The 23035-nt window shown below is 43.1% G+C and overlaps 1 protein-coding gene across 1 annotated transcript in view; it reads right to left on the reverse strand.

Annotated features, from left to right (window-relative positions):
* The window catches only part of slc25a43 (solute carrier family 25 member 43), a 42570-nt gene extending 28189 nt beyond the window's left edge, over positions 1-14381 (reverse strand). The window contains exons 1-2 of the mRNA XM_072270990.1: positions 13769-14381; positions 5146-5387 (exon numbers count right to left, since the gene is read on the reverse strand). Of these exons, the coding sequence (XP_072127091.1) occupies positions 5146-5387; positions 13769-14040 (514 nt within the window). The 5' untranslated portion in view covers positions 14041-14381. The remainder of the gene's footprint in view (positions 1-5145; positions 5388-13768) is intronic.
* Between the last annotated feature and the right edge of the window lie 8654 nt (positions 14382-23035).

Genomic DNA, 23035 nt, shown 5'->3' on the forward strand with positions numbered 1-23035 from the left:
CCCCAGCCACCTGTGGCAATGAATTCCTCAGATTCACTATTATGTCACCAAATGCTCTAAGGAATTTCTACAGGAACACCTTAGCAAGCATCCTGAGTGATTGCATTCATAGCAACTCCAGCGTACAGGAACACAAGAGACTGCAGGACGTAGTGAACACAGCCCAGTCCGTCACAGGCATAGCCTTCCCCTCCATCAAAAGCATCCGTATGAAATAATGTCTCAAGCAGGTAGCGTCCATCATCAAGAAAGCCCACACTGGGAAGTGTCCTCCTTTTGCTACCGCCATCAGGCAGGAGGTACAGAAGCCTGAAGTTCCACACCACCTGGATCAGGAACAACTACTTCCTTATAGCCATCAGTTTCTTGAACCAACCTGCTCAAGCCTAGCTCCACATTCACAATGAAACACACCTCTTGCACTGTAATGTACTTATCTCTGATGGTTTCTTTGACGCAAAAGTCCTTTTACGCACTGTCCTTTTCTTCACTTTTCTTATACATGTTCTGTGCTTTGTCGGAATCTATGTGACTGTGATGCTGTTTTCCCATCACACCTGAACTCGACTCGAGGATTCAGGCAACTCCCCAGACTCCCAACATCTCCTTCATAATTCCTCAGTCCAACCTGATATCAAGCAGGTATTGTCTAATTGCATAGGATTTTATAAGGGTCTTTAATAAGAGCATTTTGGTTTTGTGCCAGAAATGCATAAGTGAGTGGTGGGATTCAGACAAAGAGGTAAGATATGCATCAACTTGGAAGATAAAAACCACATTCATGAACTCTCAAACCAGATAAAACCTACAGATGCTAGAAATCTAAGCAACTCACACAAAATCCTGGAGGAACTCAGCAGGCCAGGCAGCATCTAAGGGAAAAAGTACAGTCGATATTTTGGGCCGAAACCCTTTGGCAGGAACCATGCCAGTATCTATTGATTCTTGAAAGATCATTACTAATGCCTTCACAATCTCTCAGCCATATCTTTCAGAACCCTGGGGTGTAGTCCGTCTGGTCTGGGTGACTTATCTACCTTCAGACCCGTCAGCTTCCCAAGCACCTTCTCCCTAGTAATAGCAACTACATTCACTTCCGCCCCTGACACTCTCAAACTTCCAAAATACTGTTAGTGTCTTCCACAGTGAAGATCGATGTAAAATACCTGTTTAGTTCATCCACCATTTCCTTGTCCCCATTACTACCTCTTCAGCATCATTTTCCAGCAGCCCAATACCTCCACTTTACTTTTAATATATCTGAAAAATGAACTCTGGAGCTTTGATTTGGGATGATGCTTTTCAAGAACAGAAAATAAATTTCTAGCATTTGCAGAATCACTTGTGTGTATGATTTGCTGCTCCAAAATAATTTCTCTATGAAAAAAATCCCAACCCTGGGTCCAGTCCTATCCTTCTCCATAATTATATTGAAACTTATGGTCAGAGCATTGAGTATAGGAGTTGGGATGTAATGTTGAATTTGTACAAGGCATTGATGAGGCCAAATTTGGAGTATTGTGTAGAGTTTTGGTCACCAAATTATAGGAAAGATGTCAACAAAATTGAGACAGTACAGAGAAGGTTTACTAGAATGTTACCTGGGTTTCATCTCCTAAGTTACAGAGAAAGGTTGAACAAGTTGGGTCTTTATTCTTTGGAATGTAGAAGGTTGAGGGGGAGTTGATAGAGGTATTTAAAATCATGAGGGGGATTGATAGAGTTGACGTGGATAGGCTTTTTCCATTGAGAGTGGGGGAGATTCAAACAAGAGGACATGAGTTGAGAGATAAAGGGTAAAAGTTTAGGGGTAACATGAGGGGGAACTTCTTTACTCAGAGAGTGGTAGCTGTGTGGAACGAGCTTCCAGCAGAAGTGGTTGAGGCGGGTTCGATGTTGTCGTTTAAAGTCAAATTGGACAGCTATATGGACAGGAAAGGAATGGAGGGTTATGGGCTGGGTGCAGGTCAGTGGGACTAGGTGAGAGTAAGAGTTCGGCACGGACTAGAAGGGCCGAGATGGCCTGTTTCCGTGCTGTAATAGTTATATGGTTATATGTATGTCTACCATGTAGAAGTTTGAAACTTCTCTTCAATGGGAATTCAGTAAGACCCGCTCTCACTGATCTGCCTCTGTGATCTCAGCTGCTCTCCGACTCTTTGACCATGTGCTCACCCAGTCTCGCTACCTCAGCCGCGTAATTCATCTGCAAACTTGTCTTCCTTCTCCTCCTCTCCCTTCTTATCCTGGCTTCTTCCCCCGCCTTTCGAATCCTGTGAAGGGTCTCGCCCCCAAACCATCAAATGTAAATTCCTTTCCGTAGTTGCTGCTTGACCTCCTGTGTGTGTTGCTCTGGATTTCTAGCATCTACAGAATCCCTTGTGTTTCAAAGTAATTTTATTATCAAAATACATATATGACACCATATACAACCCGGAGATTCATTTTCTTGCGGGCGTTTACAATAAATCCAACAGAATCAATGAAAGACTGCACCCAACCAGACAGACAAGCAAAAGACGACAAACAGTACAAATATAAAACAGAAAAAAATTCAAAATTAGCAATAAATATCGAGAACATGAGATGAAAGTCCTAAAACTGAGTCCACAGATTGTGAGAACAGTTCAGTGATGGGACAAGTGAAGTTCAGTGACATTTAAGCCTGCTATCGGGCAGGAGGTACTGTAGCATTAGGACAAGGACTGACAGGATGAAAAACATCTTCTTCCCCCAGGCCACAAGTCTACTGAACCCCCTGCCACCAGCCATATGAAGCGCCAGTAGAGTTTACCGTGTAGTTTTTAAACTAGTAAAGTAAAGGTACCTTATTATTTGTTAATTTACGTGCGCAAGTTATATGTATTGTGTTGTGCACCTTGGTCCAGAGGAACATTGTTTCATTAGGTGGTATACAGTACTGTGTAAAAGTCTTCAGCACGTTATATATCTAGGGTATAAGTAGTAATTTTATATATTGCACCATACTGCTGCTGCAAAAAAAATAACAAATTTGATTACATATGTGAGTGATGGGTGCTGAGCCGATTTGGAGAGGTCGAGAACGGATTCTTTGGCAGTGAAATCCAGCTCCGAAGTGAATTGCTGGGCTGCGTGTTCTAGGCCTGGAGAGATTCGCCGTGGCGGAGCCCAGGCCCTAATGTGAAGTACAATCCGCTGTTTGGGCGATTTAAACACTGGCCCAGATAGACCGGAAAGGCAGGATGTTGAGAGTCGGGTGAGGTTGGATCACTCTGGGCGCCGAGCCGACTTTGGAGAAGTTGAGAACGGGCTACTCCGGTAGCAAAATCTAGACCCGGAGCGATTCGCTGCAGCAGAGCCCAGACCCTAATGCGAGGTACAATCTGCTGTGCGGACTATTTAAATACTGACCTCTCTCTGAGACACTAAGGGTATGAGACTCCCCCGGCTGCTGTGCTTCACATCCGCGAACATTGCGGCGACTTGTCCCGCTAATATGATGAACTGAACACCGAGGGTTTGGCTCTACTCCGAGCTGCTCCAGGGATTTGGATCGAAGGATTCAATTTTGGTTCGGAATGCTGTTGTTGTTGCTGACTTCTATTGTTTGCATGATCTGGTTTTTTTTCTTTCTTTGGCGCATTGGGGGTTGGTCAATTTTTTTAATTGGGTTCTTTCAGGTACCTTGCTTTGTGACTGCCTGTAAGCAAACAAATCTCAAGGTTGTATAGTTTATATATTCTTTGAATATAACTGTACTTTGAATCTTTGATAAACCTGATTCTCCATTGTGGATTGAGTGGGAAGGGGGCAGAGAGAGGGGAATCATGATGGAAAGGGGAAGGAAGAGGGGAGGGTGCAGGAAGCACCAGAGGGATGTCAGTATCATTGGAATCAAAATCAGGTTTAATATCATCGGCATACGTTGTGAACTTTGTTAAATTTGTGGCAGCAGTACATTGCGATAGACAATAAATTAAAAAAAATAATTACAGTAAGTAAACATAAGTATATTAAATAGCTAAATTAAGATAAATAGTGCAAAAAACAGAAATTTTTTAAAAAGTGGCATTCATGGGTTCAAGGTCTATTTTGAAACCAGATGGCAAAGGGGAAGAAGCTGTTCTTGATTTGCAGAGTGTCAGCCTTTCAGCTTCTGTGCCTCCTTCCTGATGATAACAGCAAGGGGGCAGGTCCCGGCTGGTGATAACAGCAAGGGGGCAGGTCCCGGCTGGTGATAACAGCAAGGGGGCAGGTCCCGGCTGGTGATAACAGCAAGGGGGCAGGTCCCGGCTGGTGATAACAGCAAGGGGGCACGTCCTGGTTGGTGATAACAGCAAGAGGGCACGTCCTGGTTGGTGATAACAATAAGAGGGCACGTCCCGGCTGGTGATAACAATAAGAGGGCACGTCCTTCTTGATGATAACAACAAGAGGGCATGTCCTGGTTGGTGATAACAACAAGAGGGCACGTCCCGGTTGGTGATAACAATAAGAGGGCACGTCCCGGTTGGTGATAACAACAAGAGGGCACGTCCCGGTTGGTGATAACAAGAGGGCATGTCCTGGTTGGTGAGGGTCCTTGATGACGGAAGCCAGCCCCTCTCCCTCCTCCGACCCTGGCACTCCTTCTCTGCCAGCTGTCCCACAGCACCCCACCCTCGCCATTCCCAACATCCTTTGCTCCCGCCAGATTTACAGACCTGCTCTCACCTCCACGTTGACACACACAGTACTACACAAAAAGTTTTAGGCACCCTAGTTATACATATGTGCCTAACACTTTTGCACACTACGGTACAGGAATGACAATAAACTTGAACGATAAGATCAAGGATTTTTTTTATTTACAAGGGGTAAAGACAAATAACATAAAGAGTGCGTGAGCACTTCATAAAGAGTGATTTTAGAAAGAACACAGTTAGTTCAGTAGAACCTTTTAAACACCATCCCTCTGCTCCCAGACTCTACATTCTCTGACAATAGGCGCTGACAGAGAACATCAAATGCTACAGCCATCTCTAACTCAGAGTAAACAGCGCTATCCTTGTCCTGCTAGAATTTAGAAGCTGTCAGATGATAAACGTATTCAGCAATAGATACTGGGCTTTACACTCCTCCCCACCCCCGCCCCACCCCCCCATGCCGGCTGTGCATACCTACCCAGGATTGACAGTGTAGCCCCTCGATAAAGTGCTGAGAATCCTTCCCTGCTGTAGATAGTCAGGAGAGTGTGGACGATTCCTCTGTAGGTGGGGGCCCTGCTGTTCTGAACAATCAGGCGCGTCTCAATCAGTTCTGCAGGGTAAGTCAGGACAGCGGTCACGATTCCTGCCAGGCTCCCTGCTACAATGACACCACGGTGCGAGATGTGGCCTAAATCGTCCATGAACAGGTTTATAAATCTGGGAAATAAACAGACAATGTCTCGTTGGTCCTGGAATCAAAGTGTCGTTTTGTAGGCTGATAAACTGACACGTGGGTAAACCTAACACAAAGTTCAGCAGAAGTTGGAAAAGTCAGCGAGGACTAGGTTTTAAAATGTGGGGAAAGTGGGAAGAGCAGATAATCTGGTCAGAGCAACACACACAAGATGCAGGAGGAACTCAGCAGTTCAGGCAGCATCTATGGAGAGGGATAAGCAGTGGGTGTTCTGCAGAGACCCTTCACTGGGATGGAAAGGAAGTGGGGAGAAAGCCAGAATAAGGTGGCGATGGGAAGAGAAGGGGCACGAACTGGGTGAGACCAGGTGAGGGAGAGGAAGTGAGAAGCTGGAAGGTTATAGGTGCAAAGGGAAAGGGCTGAAGAAGGAAGCTGAAAGGAGAGGAGAGGTCTGCAGGACAATTCCTCTCTGCCCTCCAATCTTACTCTGCCCCTTCACACTTGTTTTTCCACTAATTTTTCCTAGTTCTTATTTTCTTTATTTGTATGGCATTTTAAGAACATAAGAACACAAGAAATAGGAGCAGGAGTAGACCATCTGGCCCATGGAGACTGCTCTGCCATTCAATAAGATCATGGCTGATCTGACCATCTATCTACCTACCTGCCTTTTCCCCATAACCTTTAATTCTCCTACTATGCAAAAATCTGTCTGAAATATATTTATTGAGGTAGCCTCCACTGCTTCATTGGGTAGAGAATTCCACAGATTCACCACTCTCTGGGAAAAGCAGTTCCTCCTCATCTCCATGCGGCCTCCCCAGTACCCTGTACAGTTGCAGCAGAATCTCCCTGCACTTAGGTTCAATCCCTCTAGCAATGAAGGCCAAAGTTCCATTTGCCTTCTTAATAGGCTGTTGCACCTGCAAACCAACCTTTTGTGATTCATGCACAAGCACTCCCAAGTCCCCCTGCACAGCAGCATGCACACACTCTGCCCAGAGTCCAAAGAATTTTGGTAAATTATCACCAAAGCCTCTACTATAACTTTTGCTACTTCTTTCAGTACCCAGAGATGCATTCCATCAGGACCAATGGACTTACCTATCTTCAGGACCACAAGTTTGCTCAGCACTACCTCTTTAGTGATAGCTATTGTATCGAGGTCCTCACCTCTCATCGCATCCATAACATCTCTCTTTGGCATGTTAGATGTGTCCTCCACCGTGAAGACCAACACAAAATAATCATTCTAAATCTCTGCCATTTCCTCATTACCCAATATCAATTCCTCCTTCTTGTCCTTCAAGGGACCAATGTTCCCTTTAGCCATCCTTTTCCACTTTATATAATTATTAAAACTTTTACTATCTGTTAATAATATTTTGTGCTCATTTATTTTCATAATCCATCTTCCCTTTCTTTATTGCTCACTTAGTGGTTGTTTGTTGCTTTTTAAAGATTTCCCAATCTTCCAGTTTCCCACTACGCTTGGCGACTGTGTATGCACGAGCTTTTAATTTGATGCTTTCTTTTATTTCTTTAGTTATCCAAGGCTGGTTCTCCCCAACCTTACAGTCCTTGCTTTTAACTGGAATATACTAAAGGTAACTAACTGACTTACCAGCAATTTCCCTTCCCCTCCTCTTTCTGCTGTATGGCTGTCTCCTCTTTGTACTGGTCATCTCACCTCTTCTCTCTCATTTGTGATGCAGGTTTTTGACCCAAAATGTTGATGAATCCTTTCCTTCCACAGATGCTGATTGGCCTGCTGACTTCCTCCAGATTGTTGGTTGCAAAAGACAGACACAGTTTGGTCCCATGGCTGTTCAGTCTGCCAGGACTACCTTGAGCTTTTTGTAACCTGCCACTTTAATTCTCCAGTCTCACCTATCAGTCTGGGGCATCTTGCTCTGTTACAACGACACCCAACACAACCTTAAGGAAAATTACCTCATCATATGTTTGAGCATGTTGCAATCTTCTGGACTCAACATCAAATGCTACAACTTTAGATAACCCCAGTGTTTGCTCCTAGGAAGATAAGCTGATTTGTTTCTGGCTGATCCAGCACAAGACTAGCGGATTTGCTTTCATTTACTCAACCAGTGTGATATGAGGAACTGCTATGTACTTGTTCATGCTGAAACATGGCTCCAGGTCAAAATCCTATGCACCATCAATCTTCAGGCCATGCCTCTCAAGGACTTGTGCTAATATTATTTTCTGTGACTGTATGTGTCATCATAACTAGATGTGTTCTGTGTCACTCTATGTATTGTGCTTTCTACCTTGACCCCAGGGGAACACTGCTTTGTTTAGCTATATACATGTGTACGGGTCAATGACAATTGAACTTGAATTTGATTACTTCAGTTCTCTGTCTCCAAAGAACATCTATCTGTGACACTGGCTCAGCTTGTTTGTTTTCTCTCTTCATTTCACCTTGGGTGGAGGGCATGCCAGCCTGACCTGCCGGGCACATCACCCAGATCCACACTTGGCAACGCCTACATCCCTGCACCCCCATATCGGCAGAAGATGAAAAAGCCTGAGAAAACGAACCACCAGATTCAACATCAGCTTTTATTATCGCAGGACACTTGAATGGACCTCTTTAATGATAAAGATGTACCCTTGTTCTCTTTGAATACCTCATTAAGACCTTGCACCTTATTGCTTACCTATACTGCACTTACTCTATAATTGTAACACTGCTTTTATTTATTTAGAGATAAGGGCCCTCCTGGCCCAGCGAGCCTCACTGACTGGCAATCCACCTATTTAACCCTAGCCTAATCAAGGGACAATTTACACTGACCGGTTTACTACCAAACGGTAGGCCCCTGGACTGTGGGAGGAAACTGGAGCACCCGGAGGAAACCCATGCAGTTCACAGGGAGATTGTACAAATTCTTTACAGATGGGGCCGGAATTGAACGCTGAAATCTGGAACGCCCCAAGCCGTAATATCATTGTGCTAACCACTATGCTGGCGTGGTGCCCAAATTCTGCATTGTTTCCTTTTATTCCTTTTGTATGACCGTAACGTACCTTAGCTTGGAATAATCTCTCTGGTGGGCATGCAGAACAAGGTTTTTCACTGTCTCTCTGTATATATGAGCTGGATTAGCAACCGCAGACTTCATCAGGAACATGTTCAAAAGCAACAACGGCAGCTGGAAAAGTTCAATTAGTCTAAAGCTTAAGGGAGGCACAGTAGCTCAGCTGTTGTGGAAATCAATTACAGTGCCAGTGACCCGGTTCAACTCCTCCTGCTGTCTGTAAGGAGTTTGTACGTTCTCCCTGTGACCATGTGGGTTTCCACCCAGTGCTCTGGTTTCCTCCCACATTCCAAAGATGTATGGGCTAATACAGGGGTCCCCAACCTTTTTTGCACCGTGGACTGGTTTAATATTGACAATATTCTTGCGGACTGGCTGATCGGCGGGGTGTCCAGGTAGGGTTAAACTCACCTCAACATGTCTTTTACAGTTAGGGTTGCCAAATTTCTCACTCCCAAATAAGGGACAAAAGTAGCAGTCAAATCCCGGGACACTTTACCCCAAGAAAGACTACCAAGACCATGAAGCCTTGCGCGAGCACCTGTGTGCGCACGTGCGCTGATTTTTTCCCCACAAATCGGTTTTGCCTTCATCTTCCCAACTAAACTGTACATACATTATTTCTACTTTATATAGGCTGTGTATTTATCATATCATTCCTGCTTTTACTGTATGTTAGTGTTATTTATTTTCGGTTTTATGCGTTATTTGGTATTTGGTATTATTTTTTGGGTCTGAGAATGCTCAAAATTTTTTCCCATGTAAATTAATGGTAATTGCTTCTTCACTTTACGCCATTTCAGCACAAAAGGTTTCATAGGAACGCTCTACCTTAGTGGGGAAATACGGGACAAGGGGGGTCCCGTATGGGACAAACCAATTTAGCCCAATATATGGGATGTCCCAGCAAATACGGGACAGTTGGCAACCCTACGTTCACCTGGTGAGAAACTGGCTACCGGAACAAACCATAAATGGACGAGACTGGACAACATGGAGTTAATGGAATGCTACTGCAACAGTAACCCACATGAAATAAGATACATCAAGTGTATGTGGGGACTCTGGCAACAATGAAAACCGTCGGTCACATTCACGGAAAAACAGCTGGTTACCCAGTGATCAAACGCTGACAACAGAGGATTGCTATCACATCTTGCGTTGGAAGACATACATCACGATGCACCGCAGCAATATCACCGCAGAACCGAGCCAATCTGGAAATAAGAATTCAAATCCCACCTCCACAACTCACAGATGGTGCAAAGGTAGTAGTATCACCTTGCACATGGGAAATGCAAGTTCGAACCTCCCCTCAGGGCATATCAGCGCTGGCTGCTGCAATCAGACAGAGGAGATCATTGCTAAACTGGTGACTGTCAAGCAACGAACTAGGCTCCCCAGACTTGGTGATAAAATTCCATCGGACGGCATTCCGGAAGCAGCCGATGAAGCTCTACTGATAACTGCAACCTCCAACATAACTGAGACCAATAACCTGATGTATGCATTGGCTCAGGAGTCCTAGAGGTGCTGGGCTACAAAATGAAATACAGTAGAGAGTGGACAGTACTGACATAACACCCCTTCCCCCCTCAGAGATGACGATTGGAAGCCAAGATGAAAACCACAAGGGCGGACGTCAGCTGACTAACTGAGCTGCAGAAAGCTGGGAACACCAAAGGCTCATCTCGGCCACTAAACAAGTACAGAGGCATGTCCATAGCTGAAGCTCTGGAAACTGCCAAGCAATGGTTAACAGTTCTGGCTACCAGACTACAGAGGTACACTAAGGATGCAGAGGCCAAGCAAATAAATGCATTCCTTTCTAAAGAACCAGGAAAAGTATTCGCACATTTCCAGAGCAACAACATGCCAGTACCTGAACCAACCAAGACTGCACTGAGGAGTACTGGAAGAGTATATGGGAGAAAGAAGCATCACAGAACACCAGTGCCCAGTGGCTGAAAGACCTATAAACAAGCTCCTGCAACCTCCCAGAGGAAGAACCAGTCACCATCACAGCAGCAGATGTCCAGCAATGGGTAGTAAGTATGAAGAACTGGACATCACCAGGGCCTGACATGATCCAGGCCTATAGGCTGAAGGAACTAACAGCATCACATACACGACTGGCAGCTCCAGTGAACCAGCTGCTTGAAGCCGGCTCCCACCCTGACTGGCTAACTCAAGGAAGGACAGTACTCATAATGAGGGATCCTCACAAAGGAGCAACACCATCAAACTACCAGCCTATCACCTGCCTGTCAACAACATGGAAGCTCCTATCAGACATCATAGCCACCAAGCTGAAGGGACAAGTGTGCAAATTCCTGATCTCTGTTCAGAGGGGGATTAGTAATGGAATCAAAAGCTCCAAGCACCAACTACCAGTGGACAAAGCAGTCATGCGAGACTCCAAGACCGGGCAAACCAACCTAAGCACAGCCTGGATCAACTACCAGAAGACATATGACTCAATGCCCCACACATGCCTGTCTCTGTACAAGGTCAACAAGACACTAAGGACCTTCATCAAGAACTCAATTGGCTGTTGGACAATAACGCTAAAAGTTAAGGCAAAGCTAGTAGAATGGTGCCGCAGCAACAACCTGGCACCCGACTTTAGTAAGACAAAAGAGCTGATTGTGGACTTCAGGAAGGGCAAGACAAAAGAACACATACCAATCCTCATAGAGGGATCGGAAGTAGGGAGAGTGAGCAGCTTCAAGTTCCTGGGTGTCAAGATCTCTGAGGATCTAGCCTGGTCCCTACATATCGATGTAGTCATAAAGAATGCAAGACAGAGGGTATACTTTACTAGGAGTTTGAAGAGATTTGGCATGTCTACAAATACACTCAAAAACTTCTTTAGTTGTACCGTGGAGAGCATTCTGACAGGCTGCATCACTGTCTGGTATGGAGGGGCTACTGCACAGAACCGAAAGAAGCTGTAGAAGATTGTAAATCTAGTCAGCTCCATACAAAGTACCCAGGACATCTTTAGGGAGTGGTGTCTCAGAAAGGCAGCGTCCATTATTAAACACTTCCAGCACCCAGGGCATGCCCTTTTCTCACTGTTACCATCAGGTAGGAGATACAGAAGCCTGAAGGCACACACTCAGTGATTCAGGAACAGCTTCTACCCCTCTGCCATCCGATTCCTAAATGGACACTACCTCACTTTTTAAAAAAATATATAGTATTTCTGTTTCTGCACGTTTTTTAACAATCTATTCAATATATGTAACTGGTTTACTTGTTTATTTATGTTTTATTTTATTTATTATTTTCTCTCTCTGCTAGATTATGTATTGCATTGAACTGCTTCTGCTAAGTTAACAAATTTCACGTCACATGCCAATGATAATAAACCAGATTCTGATTCTGATTCCGTCTGCCAGAAATGAAAGAGACATTGACTCACTAGTCCACCTGACAAGGGTGCACAGCAGAGACATCGGGATGTCATTGGGACTGGAATAGTGCTGCCGAGTGGTCGTGAAAAGAGGCAAACTCAACAAAGCTGAAGGTGTCAAGTTACTTGAAGGCCTCGTACCAGATGCACAGGACAGTTACAAATACCTGGGGATCCAGCAAGTGCAGGGAAGCCATGATGAGGACACAAGGAAGGCTGCAACATCCAAGTCCTTCCAAAGAGTGAGACAGGTCCTAAAAAGCAGCTGAATGGGAAGAACAAGATCAAAGCCTTCAACACATTTGCCCTACTAGTCATCAGATACCCAGCCGCAGTAGTGTGCTGGCCAAGGAACAAACTGGAAACCGTTGACATCAGGAGCCAGAAACTACTCACAATACATGGAGGATTCCATCCGAAGTCCAATGTCGAGCGACTGTACCCCTACAGAAAAAAGGTGGATGTGGAGTTGGAAGTGACAAGACCATAGTCCTGGAGGAAATGCGAACCATCCGTGAATATGTCAGGAAGATGGCCCGTGAGGACAACCTGCTAGGAGAATACCTCAGACAGCAGAATAGCAGGGGACATGGAAATGGAAGTGGGTGAAGCAGAGCTAGAGAACCAGAGGCCATGATGGGACAAGCCACTGAACAGGATGTACCATCGCCAGGTATCAGAGATAGTTGACATAAGAAAGTCCTACCAATGGCTGGAAATGGCAGGCTGAGGGACAGCACATGACTGCACAAGAACAATTGCTGAGCACAGGAGCAATAGAAGCAGGGGTCTATCACACCAGACAAGACCCAAGATGCAGACTGTGCAAGGAATCCACAGAAACCATCCGGCACATGGTAGCCGGGTGCAAGATGCAGGCAGGGACAGCATACACTGAATGGCACAACCAAGTTCCAGGAATTGTGTACAGCAACATCTGCTCTGAGTGTGGACTGGACACTCCCTCGTCCAAATGGGAAACACCCGAGATGGTAGTGGAGAGTGACAGAGCTGAGATCCTGTGGGACTTCCAAATACAGACTGATAAACAGGTACTGGCTAATCAACCAGACATAGTAATACTGGACAAGGAACAGAAGAAAGCTGTAGCAATAGATGTGGCAATCCCGAATGACAGTAACATCAAGCAGAAAAAACACGAGAAGCTAGATAAAAGGACTAGGAGGGCCGAGATGGCCTGTTTCCGTGCTGTAATTGTTATATGGTTCAATACCAGGGCTTGAAAGAGCAGATAGAAAGGATGTGGAAGGTTAAAGCGAGATATATAAAACAATAATGTTATATAATACATATATATTCAGCATTCTTGCTCGTTTAAATAAGTCATTATGGGTTGTGTGTATAAATATGTGATTGCTACGTCATCCCGCTACCAAGTGATACGGGCACGCCTCGCTTAAAGTAAAACTCGAAGTTAGACCCGCATTTTCGCACTCCTGTGTTTTACTTTGAATGGGTTTTATGTTTTGAAGTTACAAAACAGAACACCTTCCCCATCTAATCCATAGTTGAATCTAGTGCACACTGATACCGTGACAACCCGACCCAGGACCCGGAAATTCTCCGCTTACCCCGCGTCAGTGTGTGCTGACTGGCGGCCGGCTCGGGATTGGCTCCACGGGGAAGGCGTGAGCACCGAGTGCCTCAGTGACATGACCGCTAGTAACCCAACTTCCCAAACATTTACAACCCGAGACCTAGTCTAGAAAAGGCTGAACTATCTTCTCCGAAAACCACACCTATCACTTACTGAAAATATTCCGTTAAAGAAATACAGTGTTGCAAAAACCCGCACAAATGTATCTGTGTTAATCTGATACCGATAGGTCCTTCATATTCAGAGGGATTCCCCTCATTTCAGCTGTAGCTAGGTATATTACCCGGTAATATACACTCTTACTTGTTATAAGACGACAGTTGAATGGCGTTGTAGGGGAAAAGGCGCAGGCAGGCGATGAAATTCCCCTTCCACAAAGCTCGCAGTCCCTCGGCCTCGCAAAGTAGCTGGAAAGTTCTGAGGAAGCCCTTCTTGCTGTGGAAGGTCCCCACTTGGCTCAGCACCTTCACCACGTCCAGCGGGCATGTGAGGGAACGGCTGAGCAACCCGGCCGCTGCCCCGCAGCCCAGACTTTGGCAGTAGGTGATCCTGCAGTCTCGCCTGCCCACCGCCATCCTCCGCTCCTCCCGGCGGCACCCGGCTGGACTGCGGGCAAAGCTGACAGCGAGTTCCAGCGATCAGTGACGAGAGGGCCGCGGGGTGGGGGTTGGACTAGGAGCCCGGAACAGCTTTGAAACTCCGAGGCTGAACGTTGCTTGTATGTGTCATCACACCACAGCGGTACCTTTGATCCGACCCCAATGTATACGGCGATTCGAGGCTGGTTCGTAGATCCAAATACAGTCTGTAGAACCGGATCTGGTCATCGGTCAGTCCTGTTCAGTTACCAACAGGCCTTTACTTACATTCTAGCATCAGACTCCGTTTTACTTCCGCGTCCTTGTAACTTTTCAAAGTGCTTCGCAGCCAATGAAGTCTGCTGAATCGGAGTTACGGTTGTAGAGATAAACAGGCAAATATCTATTTTAAACAAACCGCACAACAGTGTGCAGAGATAATCAATCTTCGTTGACCGATGATTAAATGGGCTGGTTGTCGTGTGATTACGTTCCCATCTCAATATTTTTACTCTCTTTTTGCTCTACTTATTTAATGAATCTGTTTAATTAAATTAGATTAATTCTAAATTAAGTTTAATTTAATTTAATAAACCATTTATTATTGTAATTTATAGTTTTTATTATTATGTATTGCTGCCACAAAACAACACATTTCATGACATATTCCAGTGATATTACACCTGATTCTGATTCTGATCCTGGTTCTGAGAGGACAGTGGTATGGCTCCACACCCAGAAGAACAAGGACATGCTTTTAAGAATGAGTACAAGGCCTTGGTGAGACCACATCTGGAGTATTGTGTGCAGTTTTGGTCTCCTAATCTGAGGAAAGACATTCTTGCCATAGAGGGAGTACAAAGAAGGTTTACCAGATTGATTCCTGGGATGGCAGGACTTTCATACGATGAAAGACTGGATCGACTAGGCTTATACTCGCTGGAATTTAGAAGATTGAGGGGGGATCTTATTGAAACGTATAAAATCCTAAAGGGATTGGACAGGCTAGATGCAGGAAGATTGTTCCCGATGTTGGGGAAGTCCGAACAAGGGGTCACAGTTTGAGAATAAAGGGGAAGCCTTTTAGGACCGAGATGAGGAAAAATTTCTTCACACAGAGTGGTGAATCTGTGGAATTCTCTGCCACAGGAAACAGTTGAGGCCAGTTCATTGGCTATATTTAAGAGGGAGTTAGATAAGGCCCTTGTGGCTACGGGGGTCAGGGGGTATGGAGAGAAGGCAGGTACAGGGTTCTGAGTTGGATGATCAGCCATGATCATACTGAATGGCGGTGCAGGTTCAAAGGGCCGAATGGCCTACTCCTGCACCTATTTTCTATGTTTCTATGTTTTGTTGGAGAGAAACACACACAAAATGCTCGGGAAACTTCAGCAGGTCAGGCTGGAGATCCTCTCAGTAGAGAGGAATAACAATGACGAAGGGTCTCACCCGAAACATTGACTGTTTGTTTCTCTGCATAGATGATGAGTTCCTCCAGTATTTTGTGCGTGTGTTGTTCTGGATTTCCAACTGTTCACCGACTATAGCTCAGCATTTAATATCATCATTTTCACAATCCTGACTGAGAAGTTGCAGAACCTGGGCCTCTGTACCTCCATCTGCAATTTGATCCCCAACTTCCTAATTGGAAGACCACAGTCTGTGCAGATTGATGATAACATCTCTCCTCGCTGACGATCAACACTGGCGCACCTCAGGGGTATGTGCTTAGCCCACTGCTCTACTCTCTCTATGCCCATGACTGTGTGGCTAGACATAGCTAAAATACCATCTACTGTTACATGCCTCAAGGAGATCTGTGATTTTTTTGTGAGAATGATGTAATGGTCTTTTGGAGGTCACCTGATGTAATTTTCCCACCAATGTGAGGTCACATGATGACATGTGCACCACGGGTATGTAAGGGAAGACTCCAGATGACGCAGTTAGTTTTTAGTTTTTAGATTTACAGCTAGAACGTACTGTGTCTCCATTTCTGTTGCGTATTTGTTTTTATGACACAGTTTCATTTTTAAAACGGTTGTTACGTTCTGTCGCAAGGTACAATATTACTGGACTGGAAATTTTTGGCTAGGTGTGCTGATGTACCTTATTCCAGCAGTAGAAGGGAGAGTGAAGACTTTATCAAAGTACAAAGAAGGATTGAGAGTAGTTGGTATCGTTCAGTAGTTTAACAAAGGATCAACCTTATTGAGTCTTCGTTGGAGGAATAGTGACCTGCATCGAAGATAACTCTTGCCAAAAGAGCAAAGGGTTCATGCCCAAGGTTTGCTCTCTAAAAGAAATTAAGGTCAGTTGTTTTAAACTGTTTATTTACTGCATCGTGAATCCTTTGGACAGAACCAGCAGGAAAGTCGTGTCTATGAAGAAATCCTTCGCCAGAGAAGTCTCTCCCAATAGAAATCTGTTGGACTTTCGAATTTACCATTTTAAGAACCATATTTGACTTTACCACTTTAATAACTGTTTTCGCATTTAACGCTTTAACAGCCAGTGCCGAGTGACGATTTGTTGAACGGCTGCATAGCGGTTAACTTCCGGTTAAGGTTTTCATTTTTTTTTTTTATTGTTTATCCGTGTTTAATAAATGTTGGGTTGCTTTTATGTAACCTGTCTCAATTGGTATTCATTGTTGCCGGTTACGTAACATAATCTGTGGGGGTTTGCGGGTGATGTTCCGATTTTGGGTTTAAGTGCTGGTAGTTGCCATTTTGATTGGAAAAGGGAAATACCCGATTTTTTTTAGTTTGATTGGTGTGTAAGTGGTATTCGGCAACAATGAATATTGATGGGTTTATGGACATGCCTGACTCGGGGTCTTTAGAGAATGCGAGAAAACCTGAGGTATTGGAGATTGCTAGGAGGTTGGATATTAAAGGAATTACGAAGAATTCCACCAAGGCTTTCATACAAAGAAAAATCGCTGAGCATTATATTACTTTGAAACTGTTTGATGAGGAGGTGTTAGATAGGTTTCCAATGAGTAATCTGGAAATGCAGTTACATCTTGAACAGTTAAAGTTTGAAAGATTTAAAGCGGAAATGGCCGAAAGAGAGGCTAATAAAATAAGGGAATTTGAAGAAAGAGAGGCCCATAAAAAAAGGGAATTTAAAGAAAGAGAAGCTGAAAACCAGAGGAAATTTGAGCTAGAGATGCAGAAATTAAAGTTCAGGAATCAGTCTTCTGGTTCTACGAAACAGTTTATTGCTAGTCGTGATGTTATTTTGGCTCCTCCATTTGATGAAGCTGAAGTGGACAAATATTTCCAGCATTTTGAAACTGGTTGCTCTGAGTTTAAAGTGGCCGAGAGACCAATGGCCAGTGATGTTACAAAGTGTAATTAAAGGCAAGGCACAAGTTTATACAGCTTTAAATGCTGAGCCAGCACTGGATTATGAAATTGTTAAGCAGCATATATTAAAGGCATAGCAGATGGTTCCAGAAGCGTATAGAGAAAGATTCAGAAATTTGAATAAATCTGTGGAAAAAACTTATGTGGAATTTGCCTATGAGAAATCTGTGTGTTTTGAGAGTTGGGTTTCCACTAAAAATGTGAATGGGGAGTATAATAAATTAAAAGAGTTGATTTTGCAGGAGGAATTTCAAAGAAGCATTCCTGTTGAAGTGAGAACATACTTAAGTGAATGGGACACTGCTACATTGCAGGAGATTGCTAAATTAGCTGATGAGTATGTTTTAATTCACAAGAATGAATTTTCTCCAGGTAAAACTTTTAAAAGGAAAAATAGCACAGAGAGTCAAGGTAAACCAGAAATTAAACCTGAAGTTAATGAGAAAAGTAAGGATGCAGGGAGACATGTGAAAGAAAGACATTTTGATATAATTTGTAATTATTGTAAGAAACCTGGACATGTAGTAGCTAATTGCTTTTGATTGAAAAGGAAAGAGAAAGAAGTAGTCCCAGGTGCTTGTGTGCAGCATATTGAAACACCTGTAAATTCACAGGGTTTAGGAAATACTAATGAAGATGTGTCAGAGTCTGACCAAGTTAAGAGGGGATATGAAAATTTTATAACAGAAGGATTTGTATCCTTGAAAGAAGGATCCAATTCAGTACCAATAAGGATACTTAGCGATACTGGAGCTTCTCAATCACTAATATTAGACAGTGTGCTAAAGTTTAGTGATGAGTCTGACATTGGTGAGGTAAATTATATAAGAGGAGTTGGGAGTGTCCTTATGCCAGTACATTTACATAGATTAAATTTAACGTCAGGATTAGTTACAGGGGTTGTTACAGTAGGACTACAATCCAGTTTACCTGTGAATGATGTTTCTCTTTTGTTAGGGAATGATTTAGCAGGTGGACAAGTTTTTCCTGAAGTGCATTTGACAATAAATTCAAATTCTGAGGAACCAGGATTCTAACACAGGTTCTTCCTGTGTTGTAACAAGAGCTATGGCTAAAAAGACTGATGTAATGGATGAGGTTGTTACCCACGATTGTTCAAATCAAGATTCGAATTTTGAGGATGTGTCAGAAACTTTCTTACCTACATTATTTGATCAGGATTTTGGTGGTAAGTCTGACCAGGAAGATTTGTCTTTATCTCAGAAGGAGATGATAGCAGAGCAGGGTAGAGATCCTGAGATAGTTAAATTAAAAGAACAAGCTCTTCCAGATAGTGAAATTGAAAAAGTACCAGTAGGATATTATTTTGAAAAGGAAGTATTAATGAGAAAATGGAGATCACCTACAATTCCTGCTAGTGAGGAACGGAAAGTTAATCATCAGGTAGTAGTTCCTAAAATTTACTGAAATGAGATTTTAACTATGGCTCATAGTATTCCTTTGGGTGGTCATTTAGGTGTAAAGAAAACTATTGTTACATACCCCGTACCTGGGTTGCCAAACCAGCAAAAATGGATCACTCAGTTGGAGTCTGAATTACTAGAACTAAGAAAGTTTTATTAAAGAAACAAGCAACACAGTACTCTAATCAAAAGGATAATGAATGCAACAGTTCAGCAATGATAAACATGCATGTACACAGAATTAAGATAACAGGATCAATCAAGCTCTATCGTTGTCTAGGGGTAAATGACCAGTTTCAAAGTGACGCAAAGTTCAGTTCAGTTCGCAGTAATCGCTGCTGTGGCGATGGACAGTGGGGGGAAGGAGAGAGAGAGCAAAATGAATGAATATTCAAAACAACTTCCACACAGACCTTCACAGTCAGCTTTCGGGCGAGTCCTTTGTGATGTCATCTGAGGTCACCGACCGTGACCCCTCCGTTTCCAGATACGATCGTTTCTCTGCAGTGAACCTGGCACCCAGGCAAGGGTGGACACACACCAGGTTCCCGCCGATTGTGCCTTTCCACCCTGAGCGTCTATGGCCCGGTACTTCCCACCGACTTGTGAGAGACGCACCGCTTCCAGGGTCTTGTTACCTCAGGTGTCGTGTGTGTGTCCTGCCTTAGCGAACCTGTCCCTTTTTATCCCCTGCTGGGGTATCGCCTGTCCATCACTTCAAACAGTTCAGGGTTCAAAGGGTGAGCCGATCTTGACAGCTCTCCTTCCATTAGACTCTCCCGTCCCTTCATTAACATCTCCAAATGCTGCTCCGTTGTTTTCCTTATCTCTCTCTCTCCTGAAGACAGGTGGCAGACCAACTGCTGATCCCACTGGTGCCAGCACAGGACAGCTAACATCTTAATCTATGTGTATTCTTGTCACAGTATGAATAAAATTTCTAGTCATTTTTATTGGCCTAGTTTGAGACAAGATGTGGCGACATTTTGTAGAACGTGTCATATGTGTCAAATTGTGGGTAAACTCCAGTGGCCCCACTACAACCAATTCCAGTATTCGGTGAGCCGTTCTCAAAAATCATTGTAGACCGTGTAGGTCCTTTGCCAAAAACTAAAACTGGACAGCAATATTTATTAACTATTATGTGCACAGCGTCTAGGTTTCCAGAGGCAGTACCTCTTAGGAATATAACAGCCAAAATGGTGACAAAGGCTCTTATAAAATTCTTTACTTATTTTGGGTTGCCTAAGGAAATACAATCAGATAAAGGTAGTAACTTTATGTCAGGATTGTTTCAGCAGATAGTTTATAAACTGGGAGCAAAACAGATTATTTCTCAGCCTATCATCCAGAATCACAAGGAGCCTTGGAGAGATTTCATTCTACACTAAAAACTATGATTAGGACATATTGTGTGGAAAATGAAAAGGACTGGGATGAAGGTATACATTTACTACTTTTTGCAGTAAGGGAGGCAGTACAGGAATCATTAGGTTTTAGTCCTTCTGAACTTGTGTTTGGGCATAGAGTTCGAGGACCTTTGGCCTTGTTGAAGGAACAGTGGATTAATAAAGAAGTACACACTAATTTGCTAGATTATGTTTTGAAATTTAAAGAAAGATTGTATAAAGCTTGTAGCTTGGCCAAGGAAAATTTAAAGTTAGCTCAAGAGAAGATGAAGACTTGGTACGATAAGGAAGCTAGGATAAGGTCATGTAAGCCTGGAGATAAGGTGTTGGTTCTTTTCCCAGTGCAAACGAACCCATTACAAGCTAAATTTCATGGTCCTTATGAGATTAAATCTAAGGCAAATGATGTAGATTACATGGTAAAAACCCGAGATCGGAGAAAGACAACAAAGTTGTGTCATATAAATATGATAAAACCGTATTATGAGAGAGAAGCTGCTACTATGACTGTTGTGATCAATAATGAGTCTGATCTTGATAAAAACTTAATGGAGGATTCATCTGAAACTCATTTTAAACCCACCATTATTTCAGCCAGGTTACCAAATTTAAAAATTCTGGAAAATATTGATGAAAAATTAGCTCATTTACAACCAGAGCAGAGAGAGCAGATGAAACAGTTAATTTTTAAATATAGAGATTTATTTCCAGAAGTCCCTAGAAGAACCACCGTAGCTACACATGATGTAGATGTTGCAGATGCAAAACCCATAAAACAGCATCCGTATGAACAGGGAAAAATGTGAACTTGCTGAACAAGAAATTAAGAGTATGTTAGAGAATGATATTATTAGACATTCTAATTCGAATTGGAGTTCACCGTGTGTTATGGTGCCTAAGCCAGACCATAGTATTAGGTTTTGTACGGATTACAGAAAGGTGAATGCTGTGACAAAAACTGATGCATATCCAATCCCTAGGTAGATGATTGTGTGGATAAAGTTGGAGAGGCCAAATTCTTTACAAAAATTGATTTGTTAAAAGGTTATTGGTGTGTTCCATTGACGGATAGAGGTAGAGAGATTTCAGCATTTGTACCCCCATCTGGGTTATATGAATATAATGTTCTTCGATTTGGGATGAAGAATGCACCAGGTACTTTTCAGAGGATGATTAATAGCGTGATTCAGGGATTAAAAGATACAGATGCCTATACTGATGATTTAGTTACAGGAAATAATACGTGGAAAGCACATATTACTGCGGTGGAGAAATCATTGGAGAAACTTTCAAAAGCTAACTTAACTATTAACTTAGCTAACGGTGAATTTGGTCATGCCACTGTGACCGTTAAGGAAAAGGGTTAAGGAAATTAAACTCCTATTTAATAACACAGTTTAATGTTACAGGAGTACAATATTTTGATCGCTCATATTAAGGGTAAAGATAATGTGATTGCTGATTAACGCAGCAGGCCAGGCAGCATCTCTAGGAAGAGGTGCAGTCAACGTTTCAGGCCGAGACGTCGACGGCACCTATTCCTAGAGATGCTGCCTGGCTTGCTGCGTTCACCAGCAACTTTTATGTGTGTTGCTTGAATTTCCAGCATCTGCAGAATTCCTGTTGTTTGTGATTGCTGATTGTTTATCTAGATGCTAAGTGTACAATGAAAATTTGTTTTTTTTTATGGAGTGATAGTTTAACATTTGTAACACTCCTACTGTATATTAGTTTGTAAAGTGCTGAAAGATAAGACTGTATATATTGTGTATGTTGTAAATTTTATACCTTTGTATTTTTTTGTATAACTTGTTAATTGTTAAAATTTTGTTCTTTAAGAGAGCAAAATTTTTTTGGAGGGAGGTGTTACATGCCTCAAGGAGATCTGTGATTTTTTTTGTGAGAATGATGTAATGGTCTTTTGGAGGTCACCTGATGTAATTTTCCCGCTGATGTGAGGTCACGTGATGACATGTGCACCATGGGTATATAAGGGAAGACTCCAGATGACGCAGTTAGTTTTTAGTTTTTAGATTTCCAGCTAGAATGTACTGTGTCTCCATTTCTGTTGCGTGTTTGTTTTTATGACGCAGTTTCATTTTTAAAACGGTTGTTACGTTCTGTCGCGAGGTACAATATTACTGGACTGGAAATTTTTGGCTAAATGTGCTGATTTACCTTATTCCAGCAGTAGAAGGGGGAGTGAAGACTTTATTGAAGTACAGGACCCGAAGGATTGAGTTCGGCAGTTTAACAAAGGATCAACCTTATTGAGTCTTCGTTGGAGGAATAGTGACCTGCATCGAGGATAACTCTTGCCAAAAGAGCAAAGGGTTCATGCAAGGTTTGCTCTCTAAAAGAAATTAAGGTCAGTTGTTTTAAACTGTTTATTTACTGCATCGTGAATCCTTTGGACAGAACCAGCAGGAAAGTCGTGTCTATGAAGAAATCCTTCTCCAGCGAAGTCTCTCCCAATTGAACATATAAATCTGTTGGACTTTCGAATTTACCATTTTAAGAACTATATCTAACTTGACCACTTTAATAACTGTTTTCGCATTTAACGCTTTAAGAGCCAGTGCTGAGTTGAGTTGTTGAACGGCTGCATAGCGGTTAACCTCCGGTTAAGGTTCTCGTTTTTTTTTATCGTTTATCCGTGTTTAATAAATGTTTGGTTGTTTTTATATAACCTGTCTTGATTGATATTCATTGTTGCCAGTTACGTAACACTACAAATTTGCTGACAATACAACCATTGTTTGGTAGAATCTCAGCTGGTGACGAG

This window comes from Mobula birostris, chromosome 10, assembly GCF_030028105.1.
Source record: "Mobula birostris isolate sMobBir1 chromosome 10, sMobBir1.hap1, whole genome shotgun sequence".
Classification (NCBI taxonomy): Eukaryota; Metazoa; Chordata; class Chondrichthyes; order Myliobatiformes; family Myliobatidae; genus Mobula; species Mobula birostris.